The sequence below is a fragment of the Aegilops tauschii genome, chromosome 4, assembly GCF_002575655.3.
Source record: "Aegilops tauschii subsp. strangulata cultivar AL8/78 chromosome 4, Aet v6.0, whole genome shotgun sequence".
Classification (NCBI taxonomy): Eukaryota; Viridiplantae; Streptophyta; class Magnoliopsida; order Poales; family Poaceae; genus Aegilops; species Aegilops tauschii.
Window position 1 is genome coordinate 432142479 of NC_053038.3, and position 16018 is coordinate 432158496.

The 16018-nt window shown below is 45.3% G+C and overlaps 1 protein-coding gene across 1 annotated transcript; it reads left to right on the top strand.

The window, feature by feature from the left end:
• Nucleotides 1–2153: 2153 nt before the first annotated feature.
• On the top strand, nt 2154–15514 carry LOC109763601 (alpha-L-fucosidase 2-like). The gene is made up of 10 exons (XM_020322450.4): nt 2154–2526; nt 3808–3953; nt 4033–4964; nt 6167–6299; nt 12190–12348; nt 12883–13107; nt 13299–13400; nt 13489–13624; nt 14528–14723; nt 14950–15514. The coding sequence occupies exons 1-10, from the start codon at nt 2289–2291 to the stop codon at nt 15254–15256; spliced, it is 2574 nt and encodes an 857-aa protein (XP_020178039.1). The 5' UTR covers nt 2154–2288; the 3' UTR covers nt 15257–15514.
• Nucleotides 15515–16018: the final 504 nt, after the last annotated feature.

A 16018-nucleotide genomic window follows, 5' to 3' on the forward strand; every position in this document is an offset into this window, starting at 1 on the left:
CTATTACTCCACACATCAACCGCTATCCAGCATGCATCTAGAGTATTAAGTTCATAAAGAACGGAGTAACGCATTAAGTAAGATGACATGATGTAAAGGAATTAACTCAAGCAATATGATGAAAACCCCATCTTTTTATCCTCTATGGCAACAATAAAATACGTGCCTTGCTGCCCCTACTGTCACTGGGAAAGGACACCGCAAGATTGAACCCAAAGCTAAGTACTTCTCCCATTGCAAGAAAAACCAATCTAGTTGGCCAAACCAAACTGATAGTTCGAAGAGAATTACAAAGATATCAAATCATGCATAAAAGAATTCAGAGAAGATTCAAATAATATTCATAGATAAGCTGCTCATAAATCCATAATTCATCGGATCTCGGCAAACACACCGCAAAAAGTATTACATCGAATAGATCTCCAAGAACATCGAGGAGAACATGGTATTGAGAATCAAAGAGAGAGAAGAAGCCATCTAGCTATTAGCTATGGACCCGTAGGTCTGTGGTAAAGTACTCATGCTTCATCGGAAGGGCAATAGAGTTGATGTAGAAGCCCTCTGTGATCGAATCCCCCTCCGGCATGGTGCCGGAAAAGGTCCCTAGATGGGAACTCACGGGTACAGAAAGTTGAGGCGGTGGAAAAATGTTTTCGTGGATGCCTCTGGTGGTTTGGGGATAATTGGGAATATATAGGCGAAAGAATTAGGTCAGGAGGGTCACAGGGGGGCCACAAGGGTGGGGGTGCCCTACCCCTGGGCGCGCCCTCCGTCCTTGTGGCCACCTCGTGGCTCCTCCGACTTCATCTCCATGTCTCCTGGTTGTCTTCTGGTCCAAGAAAAATCATCGCGTACGTTTCATTCTGTTTGGACTCCGTTTGGTATTCCTTTTCTGCGAAACTCAAAACCAAGGAAAAAACAGGAACTGGCACTGGGCTCTAGGTTAATAGGTTAGTCCCAAAAATAATACTCCCTCCGTCCGGAAAAGCTTGTCTCAAGCTTGTTCCTCAAATGGATGTATCTAGCACTAACTTGGTGCTAGATACATCCATATGAAGGACAAGCTTTTTCGGACGGAGGGAGTATAAAATAGCATATTAATGCATATAAAACATCCAAAACAGATAATATAATAGCATGGAACAATAAAAAATTATAGTTACGTTGGAGACGTATTAGCTACGCGCACGGACGACGAATTCGCGACGCAAAATAGAGTTGTTGTTTGCATTGCCGCTCCGCGACTGCGATTTGGCGCTGCACTAGCCGCCACACAACCGTGACATCCAAATCGGACGCAACATCAAGGAGGATCCGTCGCGCAACCGCGCACTATGATAGTAGCCGAGGGCGGCATCCGAGCAGGCGCCCCGTGAACGGCATTTGCTGCGTCCGACATGGAGCCGGACTAAGTCCGCACTGGCCGGGACCTCCCGTTGCCCTGGGCCGAGGATCAGTCCAGGACCACCACGCAGACATCCGCCCACCGTCGGCGCCAGACTAGTGATCAACTCCTCAAAGTTGGGATGAAGGAGTCTGAGCGCGTCTCGTGCCTTCGCCGACAATGGCAATATCAAGAGCGTGTCCACGGGTCGACTGTCGCCGCCAGGAGGACGTTGCCCGGCGGGGCGCTAGATAGAGGTAGCCAAGCAACTACATCGGGATTCCTTCCGCCGTTGGTAGGACGACGATGTTGACGAAAGGGACGATGACGAAGATATCAACGGTTTAGGAGGCCATGCCTAAAACGTCACCTTTCATACTTTGCTTAGTTTAGTTTAGTTTTAGTTTAATTTTATTCGGTAGTTGAACTTTGTTAATTTGCTTCTTTTGATTGTAAATATATCAAAATTCTAAAAACATTGTTCAGTTTACATGAATTTTGTCCGTCTTTTTAAATTGTTCATTTGAACTAGTGCAAATATTTGATGCGTGTGGTTGGATGGTCGGCTCTCGCTGTCAACTGCGTTGGAGTTGTCTTTACATCATTATATGGTTGGATACATCATTATATGGTTGGATGGTAGACTCTCGCTATCAACCGCGTTGAAGTTATCTTATTTTATGATGACTGAATGGTACTCTCTCGCTGTCAACCACATTGGAATTGTTGCCCTTACTTACTCTACGACACTACCAGATCCGCGGTAGGGTTGCATTTACTCGACGATGATTGATGTCGCACTACAAAGATCCGCGGTCCGCGTCACCTATCCTGTGACCGCTTGCTTGCAGCTGCACAACTTGCTACTCTCAGTCCTCGCTCCTCCTGGGCTAGCTGTTTCTCCATGGACGGCGATGGCCGCAGCGACTGGGACGCCGGCGGCGAGTGGATCTGGGTGCGTCGACCGCAGGAAGCGGAAGCTGCGGCTGCGGCGGCGGAGTGGCCGGTGGAGGAGGCGCGGCCTCTGAAGGTGGTGTTCGGGTCCCCAGCGAGGCACTTCACCGATTCGGCGCCGATCGGGAACGGTCGTCTCAGCGCCATTGTCTGGGGCGGCGTCACCTCCGAGAAGCTCCAGCTCAACCGTAATTGACAGACCCCGAGATTCCCCCCTCTTCTGAAGGCTTGATTGCTCTGCTATAATATCACCAATTTTAGTTCAAATATTGGGGTTTTTGGTCGGGAAGCGCTCTCGTTCCAGCTCGGGAATCAAATTTACCCAGAAACACCACAGCGATCAAAATGCTCTTAACAGATGATGATTTAGAACCTCGATTTTAGAACTATGACATCTTGAATTTTCGATTTTAAAACAAATGTGTTCACTTTTTGGAATAAATTATGGGTGTCACTGCAGTGGCAACCCGCACAACTTTTCCTGCTCATATTACCTCCTCCCATGCGCGGCCATGCTCATGCCATCGGTGAGAGCACACTCGAGGCAGAAAGCAAAATGGCTGGAATTTAATGGGGAGAAATTACCGAAAAAGGCTTTCGCCCTGCTTTATATATAAAGCAACCACGAGAGCCAAGGTCCAACAATGTTCAACAAGGTTCACGCTGCACACAACGCGCACACAACCGGTAGCACAAAATGGGAAGAAATTTAGCGAACGAATGGAGAGAGAAGCATTATCGTTAGAGCATGGTTGTTTCTGTGTGTTGTTAGATGAGGGGAAATCGATGGTGAGAGCGCGTCCAACACAAGCATTCTATCAACCCGTAGATGGAGATGTCAATTGGCCACGTATCTATCTTTTGCGTTGTGTTCAATGTAAGACATCTTGATAAATTCTAATCCTTTTCACATTACGTCGCTGGTGGTCTGGTGGATACTGGGAGGTTCTGATAGACTAATACACATGTTTGAGCTGAATAGGTGCATGCATATCAAAATAAAATGAAAAAAAAACAGCGGATGTGGATAATTTTTTATTTGAATCATCGTCATAGTTAGCACTTTTACTGAAAGTAGTATGATTTTGAAGTCTGGAGTGCGCTGTCGGAATGTGTGCATGGTTTTGCAGATCCTTCATGCCAGGATTCATCTTTACACTTTTTAAATGAAAATGATAGGGATCATACTTATTGATCTTGCATGTGTTCTCCAAAAGCACAATGAGATGATTTTGTACCACTTTTCTGAATAGATGACGTGAAAATAGGAGGCTTGTTTTTCATTATTCTGTTACTGTTTCCCTATAAGTGAATAATATCACTCTTTTTTTGTATCCTTTCCCCACTCATGTACACCTTTCACTATTTCACATACACCTTCACTCATATTGGCTTTCTTGAATACGGAGTATTACCTATCTGTTTATTTTTGTAGAGTTTATTGCTTCATATCAAAACTGTGGATGCAGATGATACATTATGGACAGGCGGACCTGGTAATTATACAAACCCCCAAGCACCTACTGTTCTTTCTGAAGTAAGGAGCCTTGTTGATAAGGGACTGTATCCTGAAGCTACAGCTGTTGCTTATGGCCTGTCTGATGACAAGGCGCAGGTACACATTTTATTTTAGGTTGATGGAAGAGTTGTGCTGCTAAATCGATGTTGAAACATTGCTTATGTTTTAACTGTAGTATTACCAGCCTCTCGGTGATATTGATCTTGCCTTTGGTGAGCATATCAAGTATACAAATTATAAAAGATACCTTGATTTGGAATCTGCAACAGTTAATGTCACATACAGTGTTGGGGAAGTAGTGTACTCAAGGGAACACTTCTCCTCAAATCCACATCAAGTAATTGCGTCTAAAATCTCTGCAAACAAACCAGGAGCTGTCTCCTGTACAGTATCTTTAGCAACACCACTAGATCATCGGATTCGTGTAACAGATGCAAATGAAATAATCATGGAGGGTAGCTGCCCAGGAGAAAGGCCCGCGGGAGATGACAATGCATCTGATCATCCTCCGGGAATGAAATTTTGTGCTATTCTCTACCTGCTGATGAGTGGTGCCAATGGCCAAGTGCAAGTATTAAATGATAAGATGCTGAAACTTGATGGTGCCGACTCAGCAGTTTTGCTCCTTGCAGCTGCAACCTCATTTGAAGGGCCATTTGTCAAGCCTTCTGAATCGACACTTGATCCAGTGACATCAGCATTCACAACATTAAATATGGCTAGGAGCATGTCATATGCGCAGCTAAAAGCTTATCACATGGATGATTACCAGAGTCTTTTCCAGCGCGTGTCCTTGCAACTTTCACGAGGTTCTAATGATGTACTTGGAGGTAGCACTTTGGCTCACTTACCTGAGAATATCTCTCAGGATGCTGAGGTATGTGATTGCACTGTACAGATAGTTGATGGTTCAAGGTTAAAAGAGCTTAATAATTCAGAGAAGCCTACTGTAGACAGAATTATAAGTTTTAGACATGATGAAGATCCTTCTCTGGTAGAACTTCTGTTTCAGTTTGGGCGCTATCTACTCATTTCTTGTTCGAGGCCTGGAACTCAGGTTTCCAATTTGCAAGGAATATGGAACAACGAGACTAATGCACCATGGGGGTATGTTTTTACAACATATCTTGTCTTGTTTTGTTGTTTATGCCAGCTATATATCTTGGGGTATTATTTTTTAGACTATTGAATAAGAAAACGGCTGCAACTGTTCGTCTGGGTCACACTTTGTAGAACTTGTGTAGTCAGAGCATACGTCATTTAAATATCATCCTAATGGGGTCACAGACGACCAACTCTGTGAAATGGATTGTCCTTGCATGCAGTCTGGGTGTTACATGACCATTTTTGCTATGGCAAGCAATAAATTTTAGAAGTTTGAAAAGTCTCATGACAATCCTTAGCTGTTCTGCATCAAAATGAGAAAAATATAAGTGGAAAACATGACAAGTGGCCCTTTCTCTTAATATGTTTTAAAACTATCATGTAGAAGTTTATCTAATTTGCACAGTTTACAAGTTAAGACTAGTCTTTTCTTTTGAACTGAAGAGACTGGCCTTTGGCTTCAGTTTTAAGGTTTAAAGCTGTATTCATTTTTCTGTAGATTAATTAAGGATTCTTGTGTACACACATTGTCATCCTGTTACTTGCAAAAGCAACACACATTTGGCCTTTTCGATGCAAAGACACCGAAGTAAAAAAAAATCGAATGAAAGACACCGAAGTAATTGAGGCCAACATTTTGTGTATCCAGTTGATGTTAATACATACAGGCATGCTCATTCCCTTAAACACATTGGATAATCAGTTACCAAAGAACCGTATTGATTAACGCTCATATTCCCATTATTTTCGTGTTATATTAGGCACATGGATTGACACTGCATGACAAAACACTGAATACATATGAAGAAAGCCACAAAAATTTTAAATTCCCTGCATTAGTTTCTCAAATATAGGTTTAGGGATTCTTTATATAAAGAATGTAACTTGAATTTTTTTTATGATGTCAAAAAATGAAACTTGAATTTTTGGGAAGATGATAATTTAGTATATATTTCCTTAATTTCTGGTGCATTCTAAACAATTGATCTATTAAAAGGGTTATCCATCTTTTATTCAAGTAAATTTTGTTGTGGGTAATACTGATTCTCTTGCCATTTGTAGCAAATTAATGCTGAATTTACTGCAGTAAATACCTTAGTGTTTGTAATGTAAGTTATTTGAGATTATATTAATGATAGTCCTATTTACACTATTTTCTGGCAGTCCAAGTTTGATAACAATATGACATTCCTTTCGCTTTCCAGTACAGCTCCCCATCCAAATATAAATCTACAAATGAATTACTGGCCGTCACTTCCTTGCAACCTTAGTGAATGCCAAGACCCACTATTCGACTTCATTGGATCCCTTTCGGTCAATGGGGCTAAGACGGCAAAAGTAAGTCTACTTTCATAAAAGAGCGTCTCTGGAAACTTTCGTGAGTGTTCCAACATATCTTTCTACTTTCTAGTGAATTGAACTTTTATGAATACTATTTCTTGTGGCCATGGCCCATAGCCTTGGATCCTACTCCTAGCAGCATCACTGAGGCCTGACAACGAAGAAGTAGCAGTGATGCTACTAGAAGCCTGGGATCTGCCAATTTGCATAAGGGGCAATAGTTAGCTGTGCAGTTTCTTCTTTCTATAGGATTTTGATTGCATATGTACATGTCTATAATCTGTCCCTTTGGCCCAATAGCAATACAAAGGTCGTTCTGTCGACAGTCACTACTGCGTGAGGATGAAAACAGACCAATCTAACAAGGCAATTAGTTATTCAAATATCTGATTTCCACATGATAGTGTATGCTACAGTACCACGACAACACTTGCTCCACGACATTATAAATATATCTAGATGATAGGTGTTAGATGTGTATAGTCCCTTTTCGGTATATCCCCATTGTATAAGGGGTTTCCTGCACTTTACCACACATGTATATGTAATGGCCTTTGGCCCTCAGTGAACACTAGTTGCTCATTATCCAACATGGTATCAGATGCTAGGTTACCCTCGCTCTCCTGCACGCTGCAACTTCGTGCTCCCCCCTCCTAGCCTACCTTGTCTCCGGCCGCTTCTGTTCGATTCCGGCCGCTCCGGCTCGATTCCTGCCTGCCTCAGCTTGCCTCAAGCCGCCGCCGCCTGCTGCTGATCAGGCCGCCGCCACCTGCTGCTGTTCAGGCCGCCACCGCTGCACCCGTCCCGTCCGGATCCGCCGCCCCCGGCTGTCCCGTTCGGCCTCGTCCCCCCTGTTTGGCGCATCTCGGCCCGCGCCAAGGCAGCGCCGCTCCTTCCCCCACTTGAGCGAGCACCTGCCGGCCTCGGGCGCGCCTCCTCTGCCGGATCCCGTCCGGGAGCCGTGCGTTGCTCCTCCTCTCGCGTCGGGCCGCGTTGTTCTCGTTCGCCCGCCTGCCTGCTCGGCTGGCTGCATCGAGCGAGTCCCTGCCTCACGCGTGCTCTGCTCGATCTAGATATATCTCTCTTCGTTGACTTCCAACAAAAAAAACAAAGAGAGTGATAAAAAGGGGATATCTCAGTATGTCATTTTCGGGCTATGTGGTTGTTCCTCGATGCTCAGTGATATTTGATGGCACCAACTATGCTGAGTTTGCGGGCTTCATGCGTATCCATATGCGCGGTCTTCTTCTGTGGGGTGTTCTCTCTGGCGAGGTCCCCTGTCCACCATGCCCCGTGGCTCCCGTGGCTCCTATCCCGCCGGTGCCGCCGGTTCTTGCTGCTGATGCTTCTCAGGCTGATCGGGATGAAGCCAAGGCTCTTGATGATGCTGCAGTTGATGCTTATGATCACCAGATGTATGCTTATTCAGATGCTCTTTCTGTCTATCGAGATGATTTGTCTGCTTATACTCAGTGGTGCAATGATGATGCTCGTGCTGCTGCTGTTCTCACTGCGAGTGTCCTCCCTCAGTTTGCTTCGGAGTTCATGGGCCTAGGCACCGTTGCAGCGATGTGGTCTTATCTCTGTCAGCGCTATCAGCCCTCTGGTGATGCTCTCTACTTATCTGTGGTGCGTCAGGAGCATGCTCTTCAGCAGGGTGACTCTTCTGTTGATGAGTTCTACACGCAGAGCTCTGTCATCTAGCACCAGCTTGACTCTCTTCGGATAGTTGTTTGTGGATCCTGTCGCTGCTGCGAGACTATGCGGTCCGACATGGAGTTTCAGCGTGTCCATGAGTTCTTATCTCGCCTCCGCTCCGAGTTTGAGCCTCGTTGTGCTCACTTGCTTGCTCGTGGTCGTGTTCCTATCTCGGAGGTCCTTGCTGAGCTTCGTGCTGAGGAGACCCGCCTTCGTTCTGCTGGGTTGCTTGCGGTTCCTTTAGTGTTGGCTGCCCGCGCTCCTGTGTCATCTGCTCGTCTCCCAGCTCCAGCGCTCCTGCACACCTTCAGGGGGGTGGGTCGCCCTCCTTATGCTGAGAAGGGTCGTTCGCGCCGTGACACCTTCTGTGGCTACTGCTCCAAGCCAGGTCACCCAGAGTCTGATTGTCGCCAGAAGCAGCGAGACCAGAGGCGCTCTCCTTTTAGTGGGACTCCGTCACTCACTGACCAGGACATTGTGCGGCTCAAGCGCCTTCTGGCTTCCTCCGGTTCTTCATCAACGGGTTCTGCTGCTGCTGTGACTGCTTCCACCACTTCATCACCGCCGGCATCTACACCGTCAGGTACATCTTCGTGGGTTCTGGACTCTGGAGCTTCCTTTCATATGTCCTCTGATTCTTCAGTGTTGTCTTCTCTTCGCCCTCTTGATTCTCCTATTAATGTTCTTACTGCCGATGGCACATCTCTTCCTGTTTCTAGTCGTGGTATTCTTTCCGCTCCGTCCTTTTCTATTCCTAGTGTTTCACATGTTCCTCGCCTTACCATGAATCTTTTTTCCGCTGCCCAACTTACTAATTCTGGTTGTCGTGTCATTCTTGATACCGACTCTTGCTCCATTCAGGATCGTCGCACCAAGGTTTTGGTTGGTGCTGGCCCCCGGCGCCGTGAGTCAGAGGGCCTTTGGGAGGTTGAGTGGCTTTGTGTTCCTTCTGCTGCCACCATTTCTGCCAGCTCTCATGCTCTTGCTGCCTCCTCGTCTGCGTCCTTCTAGCAGTGGCATCATCGCCTTGGTCACATCTGTGGCTCTCGCTTGTCATCCTTAGTGCGTCAGGGCCTCTTAGGGTCTGTATCTGGAGATGTTTCTTTACATTGTAATGGTTGTAGACTTGGCAAACAAACCCAGTTACCTTATCCTACCAGCGAGTCGGTATCTCAGCGTCCATTTAACTTAGTTCATTCTGATGTCTGGGGTCCTGCTCCCTTTGATTCAAAAGGTGGTCATCGCTACTATGTTTTGTTTATTGATGATTTCTCTCGCTACACTTGGCTTTACTTCATGAAATCTCGTAGCGAGGTTCTCTCTATATACAAACGATTTGCTGCCATGGTTCACACCGAGTTTTCCACGCCCGCTGGCGAGTTTATCTCCCAGCTGTTGCGTGGTTTCCTCGCAGAACAGGGTACTCTTGCCCAGTTCTCGTGTCCTGGTGCTCATGCTCAGAATGGCATTGCAGAACGTAAGCATCGTCATTTGCTTGAGAGGGCTCGTGCGCTGATGATTGCTGCTTCCCTTCCACCCCATTTTTGGGCTGAGGCTGTTTCTGCATCCACCTATCTCATCAACATTCAGCCATCGACTGCCCTGCAGGGTGGTATTCCTATGGAGTGTCTCACTGGTCGTTCTCCTGACTACTCAGCTCTTCGTATGTTTGGATGTGTGTGCTATGTCCTTCTTGCCCCCCAAGAACGCACCAAACTGACTGCTCAGTCGGTTGAGTGTGTTTTCCTTGGCTACAGTGATGAGCACAAGGGCTATCGTTGTTGGGATCCTGTTGGTCGTCGCTTGCGCATCTCGCATGATTTGACTTGACAAGTCTCGTTCTTACTACCCACGTCCTTCTTCCTCGAGTTTCTCTGTGGACGATATTTCTTTTCTTCTTCTTCCCGATACACCCTGCTATGTGCTTCATGTGTCACCTCTTCCTCCGGCACCTCTCATTCATTCTCATTCACCACCGACACCATCTTCCCCATCCTCCTCCTCCACCTCTCCACCATCATCTCCAGTCCGTCGCCCTCTCCCCCCGTTTCCTCTCCACTATACTCGTCGCCCTTGTACTGAGGATGTTTCCCCTGACGCGCCTTCCACCTCTGGTGCACCTCCCTCTACGCCTCCCCCGGTTCATAACCTCCGTGCTCGGCCTCGCCCCCCGCCTCATCGCTATTCTCCTGATCCGTACGGTCTCTCTGTTATTGCTGAGCCCACTTCCTATCGGACCGCCATGACTCAGCCTGAATGGCAGCTTGCGATGGCTGAAGAGCTTGCTGCCCTTGAGCGCTCTGGCACATGGGATCTGGTTTCCCTCCCTTCCGGTGTTCGTCCCATCACCTGCAAGTGGGTCTACAAGATTAAGACTCGTTCTGATGGTTCTCTTGAGCGCTACAAAGCTCATCATGTGGCCCGTGGTTTTCAGCAGGAGCAGGGACGCGATTATGATGAGACGTTCGCTCATGTGGCCCACATGACCACTATCCGCACTCTCCTTGTTGTGGCTTCTGTTCGTCATTGGTCTATCTCTCAACTTGATGTCCAGAACGCCTTTCTCAATGGCGAGTTGCGTGAGGAGGTTTATATGCAGCCACCACCGGGGTACTATGCTCCTGATGGTATGGTCTGTAGACTTCGCCGCTCCCTCTATGGTCTTAAACAGGCCCCTCGTGCCTGGTTCGAGCGCTTCGCCTCTGTGGTCACTGCCGCTGGTTTCTTGCCCAGTGATCATGATCCCGCGTTGTTTGTTCACACGTCTCCTCGTGGTCGGACTCTTCTCCTTCTCTATGTTGATGACATGATCATCACTAGTGACGACTCTGACTACATTGCCTTTGTTAAGGCTCGCCTTCGCAACCAGTTCCTCATGATTGATCTTGGTCCACTTCGCTATTTTCTTGGGATTGAGATCTCCTCAACATCTACATCTCCCAGGAAAAATATATTCAGGATCTTCTTGCTCGCGCTGCTCTCGGTAATGAGCGCACTGTTGTGACTCCTATGGAGCTCAACGTTCAGCTTCGTGCTTTTGATGGTGACCCTCTTCCTAATCCCACTCGCTATCGTCACCTCGTTGGCAGCCTTCTCTATCTTGCTGTTACGCGTCCTGACATCTCCTATCATGTCCACATCCTGAGTCAGTTTGTTTCCGCCCCCACCTCTGTCCACTATAGTCATCTCCTCCGTGTTCTACGATATCTTCGTGGCACGATCTCTCATCGCCTTTTCTTTCCCCGCTCCAGCTCTCTTGAGCTCCAGGCCTACTCTGATGCTACCTGGGCTAGTGATCCCTCTGATCGACGCTCACTGTCTGCTTACTGTGTCTTTCTTGGTGGCTCTCTTATTGCTTGGAAGACAAAGAAACAGATTGTTGTTTCTCGCTCGAGTACAAAGGCTGAGTTGCGAGCCATGGCTATGTTGACGGCTGAGGTGATCTGGTTACGGTGGTTACTTGAGGATTTTGGTGTGTCTGCTCCTACCTCGACTCCCTTACTGTCAGACAGTACCAGTGCTATCAGTATTGCGCGTGATCCGGTGAAGCATGAGTTCACCAAGCACATCGGTGTGGATGCCCACTTTATGCGTGCTGCTGTGCAGGATCAGACTCTCGCTCTTCACTATGTGCCCTCTGAGTTACAGTTGGCGGACTTCTTCACGAAGGCACAGACTCGAGCGCAGCACCACTTTTTTCTCTCCAAACTCAGTGTTGTTGATCCACCATGAGTTTGAGGGGGGGTGTTAGATGTGTATAGTCCCTTTTCGGTATATCCCCATTGTATAAGGGGTTTCCTGCACTTTACCACACATGTATATGTAATGGCCTTTGGCCCTTAGTGAACACCAGTTGCTCATTATCCAACAATAGGGTCTTTCCTCAGTTCATTCTTAGTGTCACTGAGTATCGACTATTGAGTATTTACTGTTAACGCGGCAACGTAAATGTGAATACAAAATTTGAAGTTCGAGAGGCACTTGCCCTTGATCACTCAAGGATAAAGAATTGCAACTTTGTGCATCTTCTTGAGGAACTATTTGGACAACTCTATTTAATGGTTTGTGTGTAAACATATTACTAGATTTTATTTTATTCAGTTTACATGTTCTAAATGGATTTATAGCATAGTTTGGCACCTTGTATTTCATGGGAACTTTTGGGGGTAATGATATGTTTTCTTTACAGGTGAATTACGAAGCTAATGGCTGGGTTAGTCACCAAGTCACAGACTTGTGGGCAAAAACATCACCGGATTATGGTGATCCTTCATTTGCTCTATGGCCAATGGGTGGGCCATGGCTTGCTACACACCTGTGGGAACACTACAGTTTTACGATGGACAGAGTGAGTGATGACATGGGCATGGAATGCAATGCCATGCAGTACTTGTATGCATTACTTTCTTGTATCACCTTTAAGCACAGATTGTGATCATACGTCATAGGCAGATATGAGAATTACTGTCGCCGCTTGCTTATGTTGGAGCCTAATCTCCCTTTATGTTTATGTGATTACACTATCTTATTTGAAGAATTGGTGGTAAAAGGTAGGCTTAAACCAAATATGAGTGATAAGGCAAGCACTAACAAATTTGGATTAGACAAACTGGTTAACTGTACTAAAAGATAATGATGTTTAGTAGCAATGACTGGCCAATAGTGTTTAACTATCCTGTTGAATAGATTGTTGGTTCATCTACCTTTTTCATGTGTTCTGATTGATGGATAATGTCTTAGAGGATGTTGAATATATGGTGAAATCCATACTGATAGCTTTGCCGCAAAGTGCAAGCTCATCTTCTGGAGATTGGAGAGACATAAATGTGATCTAGACAAGATCAAGTTACATCAGATGTGATATTCTGTTCTTTTTTTGCAGGAATTTTTGGAGAGAACAGCGTATCCACTTTTGGAAGGATCTGCCTCCTTTCTGTTGTCCTGGTTGATTGAAGGCCAAGAAGGCTATCTGGAGACCAATCCTTCTACTTCCCCAGAGCATTATTTTACTGCTCCGGATGGCAAGGACGCATCTGTGAGCTATTCAACAACTATGGACATGTCAATTATTAGAGAAGTATTCTCAGCTGTTCTTTTGTCTGCTGATGTAAGTCTTCATTTCTATTTACTGTTGTTGAAAGAGACAGGTTTCATTGAATATGCAGATACTTTGGTGATACTATGAATGAAGCATGCAGATTTAAAACGTTATAGTAGAGTTATAGTTAAGTCTTGTCATTCTAGCATGTATTTATTTGAATGTTTATGTGTTTGAAGTATTCATACGTGTGTTATCAGATTTTAGGAAAATCCAGCACTGATGTGGTTCAGAGGATAAAAGCGGCACTACCGAGGCTCCCACCAATAAAAATTGGTAGAGATGGTACAATCATGGAATGGGTATGTATATACTTTTTATTTTTTTTATCTCTCAAAGTGATTTCAGTTGGTCTGTTCAGTTTCATAATACTTGTTTTTTTATGCACAGGCACAAGATTTTAAGGATCCCGAACCTCATCACAGGCATGTATCTCATCTGTTTGGTCTTTATCCTGGACATACCATGACACTGGAGCAAACACCTGACCTCTGCAAAGCTGTTGCCAATACTCTTTATAAAAGAGGTACCTTTTTGCATATCAGAAGGGCAGTATTATAATTTGATCCTTATTTGAAGTTATCAGTCTTTAGTTTGGGTTTGTTTCAAAAGAAATTATGATCTCAGAGAGCTTATTGTTAGATGATGACCTCCCGAGATTCCTTCACATGACGGTTACTCGATCTTGCACGAGCTCCTTTTTGCTGATCTCAGCATTTTTTAGATTTTGAGGGTTAACTGTTGAAGATAAGAGGAATGGACATATAGCACAGAAGAATAAAGGAGGAAGGCCATTCAGTGACATACTGTAACTGCATTCATCAAAAGCAGTATATGTATAAACACAATTGTTTCAGTAGAGCAAAAATACAAACAACCCACAGCAACTTAAGAACTTCTTAAAACAGATGTTAGCTATACACTTATGCACACCAGCATCAGCTTGGGTGCTCAAAAAATTTATTTTGTTTTTGAAACGGGGGTGCTCAACAATTTCGTAGTAGAAGGATAGCAAGGTTTAATGGGACTGGATCGACCACTGTTGTTCTCATGTAAAATTGAAATAAGCAGTTACCATGTCCCAAGAGGATAATTCAGTGTTGTTTGTGTCAGAATTTTGTATACTTCTTACAAAGGTTGCTGATCTTATTTTTCCATGGTCATTTTCTTTCAAATGGCGAACAGTCTAGTGGTATTATTAAGTTGATTTTTTCTTATGCAGTTTGCTTGCATGACCAGTTGTTATATTCTTTTATGTCACCTTTCAGTTTGATCTGAAAAGTACCGCATATTTATATTTTCAACAATTGCATGGCACTGTTAAGAATGTCAAATTTATCTGTCACCTTTCAGTTTATGGCAAGGACTGTCTGTAACCACACTTTCTCTGTCTTTGCTGCTTGGCACTGAGTTTTTTTCTATTGTTTAGGTGATGAAGGCCCTGGGTGGTCTACTTCATGGAAGATGGCCCTGTGGGCTCATCTTCACAACAGTGAGCATGCATACAAAATGATTCTACAGCTAATCACTTTGAGAGATCCGAATGACAAGCCTGACAATAGAGGAGGTCTATACAGCAATTTGTTCACGGCGCTTCCACCATTCCAAATCGATGCAAATTTTGGGTAAACCAGATCATCTTCAGCCTAATCAATCATTTCAATCCAACCTGTTTACCATAGTATGATTTGTTGAATTGCGAGACACAAAGTTGCAGCCAGTAGGCATAACCTCGGTGATGACTCTAAGCTGTCAACTGTTAACCACTTAAAAGAGGTGTAACAATAGTGACCGTGCTACTTAATTGCACGATCGATTCGCAAACATCACAATGGGTGTATTCTCTTGCAGATTCCCAGCTGCATTGTGTGAAATGCTTGTGCAGAGCACCGGGGGTGATCTGTACCTGCTCCCTGCTCTGCCCCGCGACAAGTGGCCCCACGGGAGCGTTAAAGGTCTGAGGGCCCGAGGCGGGATGACGGTCAACATCTGCTGGGAAGAAGGTACCCTCCATGAAGCTCTTGTATGGTCTGGCAGCAGCGGGAACTCGCTTGCGAGGATCCACTACGGCGATCGCTCTGCCATGATCAGTGCCTCCCCAGGCCAAGTTTACAGGTTCAACTCGGAGTTGAAGTGCTTGAAGACTTGGCTACTGTGAGAATGTACGTGTGCTGGTTCTGCAAAATCTGAAGGCATTATCTGTTGCAACAAAGTTTACTGAATTCTCGGTGAGAACAATAATGGAGATATCCTAAGGCACAGCCTGTTGTGACAAAATTTACTGGATTCTCGGTGAGAACAATAATGGAGCTATCCTAAGGCACAATCTGGTGTGACAAAATTTACTGAATTCTCAGTGAGAACAATAATGGTACTAAATTCTCAGTGTGAACAATAATGGAGCCATCTCATTAAACCTTGCGCCGATTAAACTTCTTTATTATTCCGCTGAAGTTTTCTTGGGTTCTTTTCTTTTCAAATAAATAACGGGCGCATGTTCGTTGCCTGCATGAAGTCCTAAAAGAACCATATGGTGAACTTGCCCGATGTAGTCGCTTTGCACTCCGTATTTTGAATTTACCAACCCAGTTATCATTCAAATCTAGCACTCACTCCTCTTCTCTCTGTAGTGCCTAGCCTTATTCTTCCTCCAATTGTGCGCTGCCCGTGGAGATTAAAAATTGCAATGAACCAACAGTACAGGAAAGAGACGGTTACAAACACCCTACCAGAGTTTAAAGTCTGCAATAGGCACTCGCCGCTTGATATGAGATTTAAAAATCATTGAAGAATCATTGGTTGGAGTGTCACCCAATGCAGAACAGGCTTGCAATTCATCGCCACCAGACTAGAGAGTAGGAGAAACCGAACCATGCAGCATAACAACATGAAAGAAGATGTCGAAATCGCCGCACAAGTA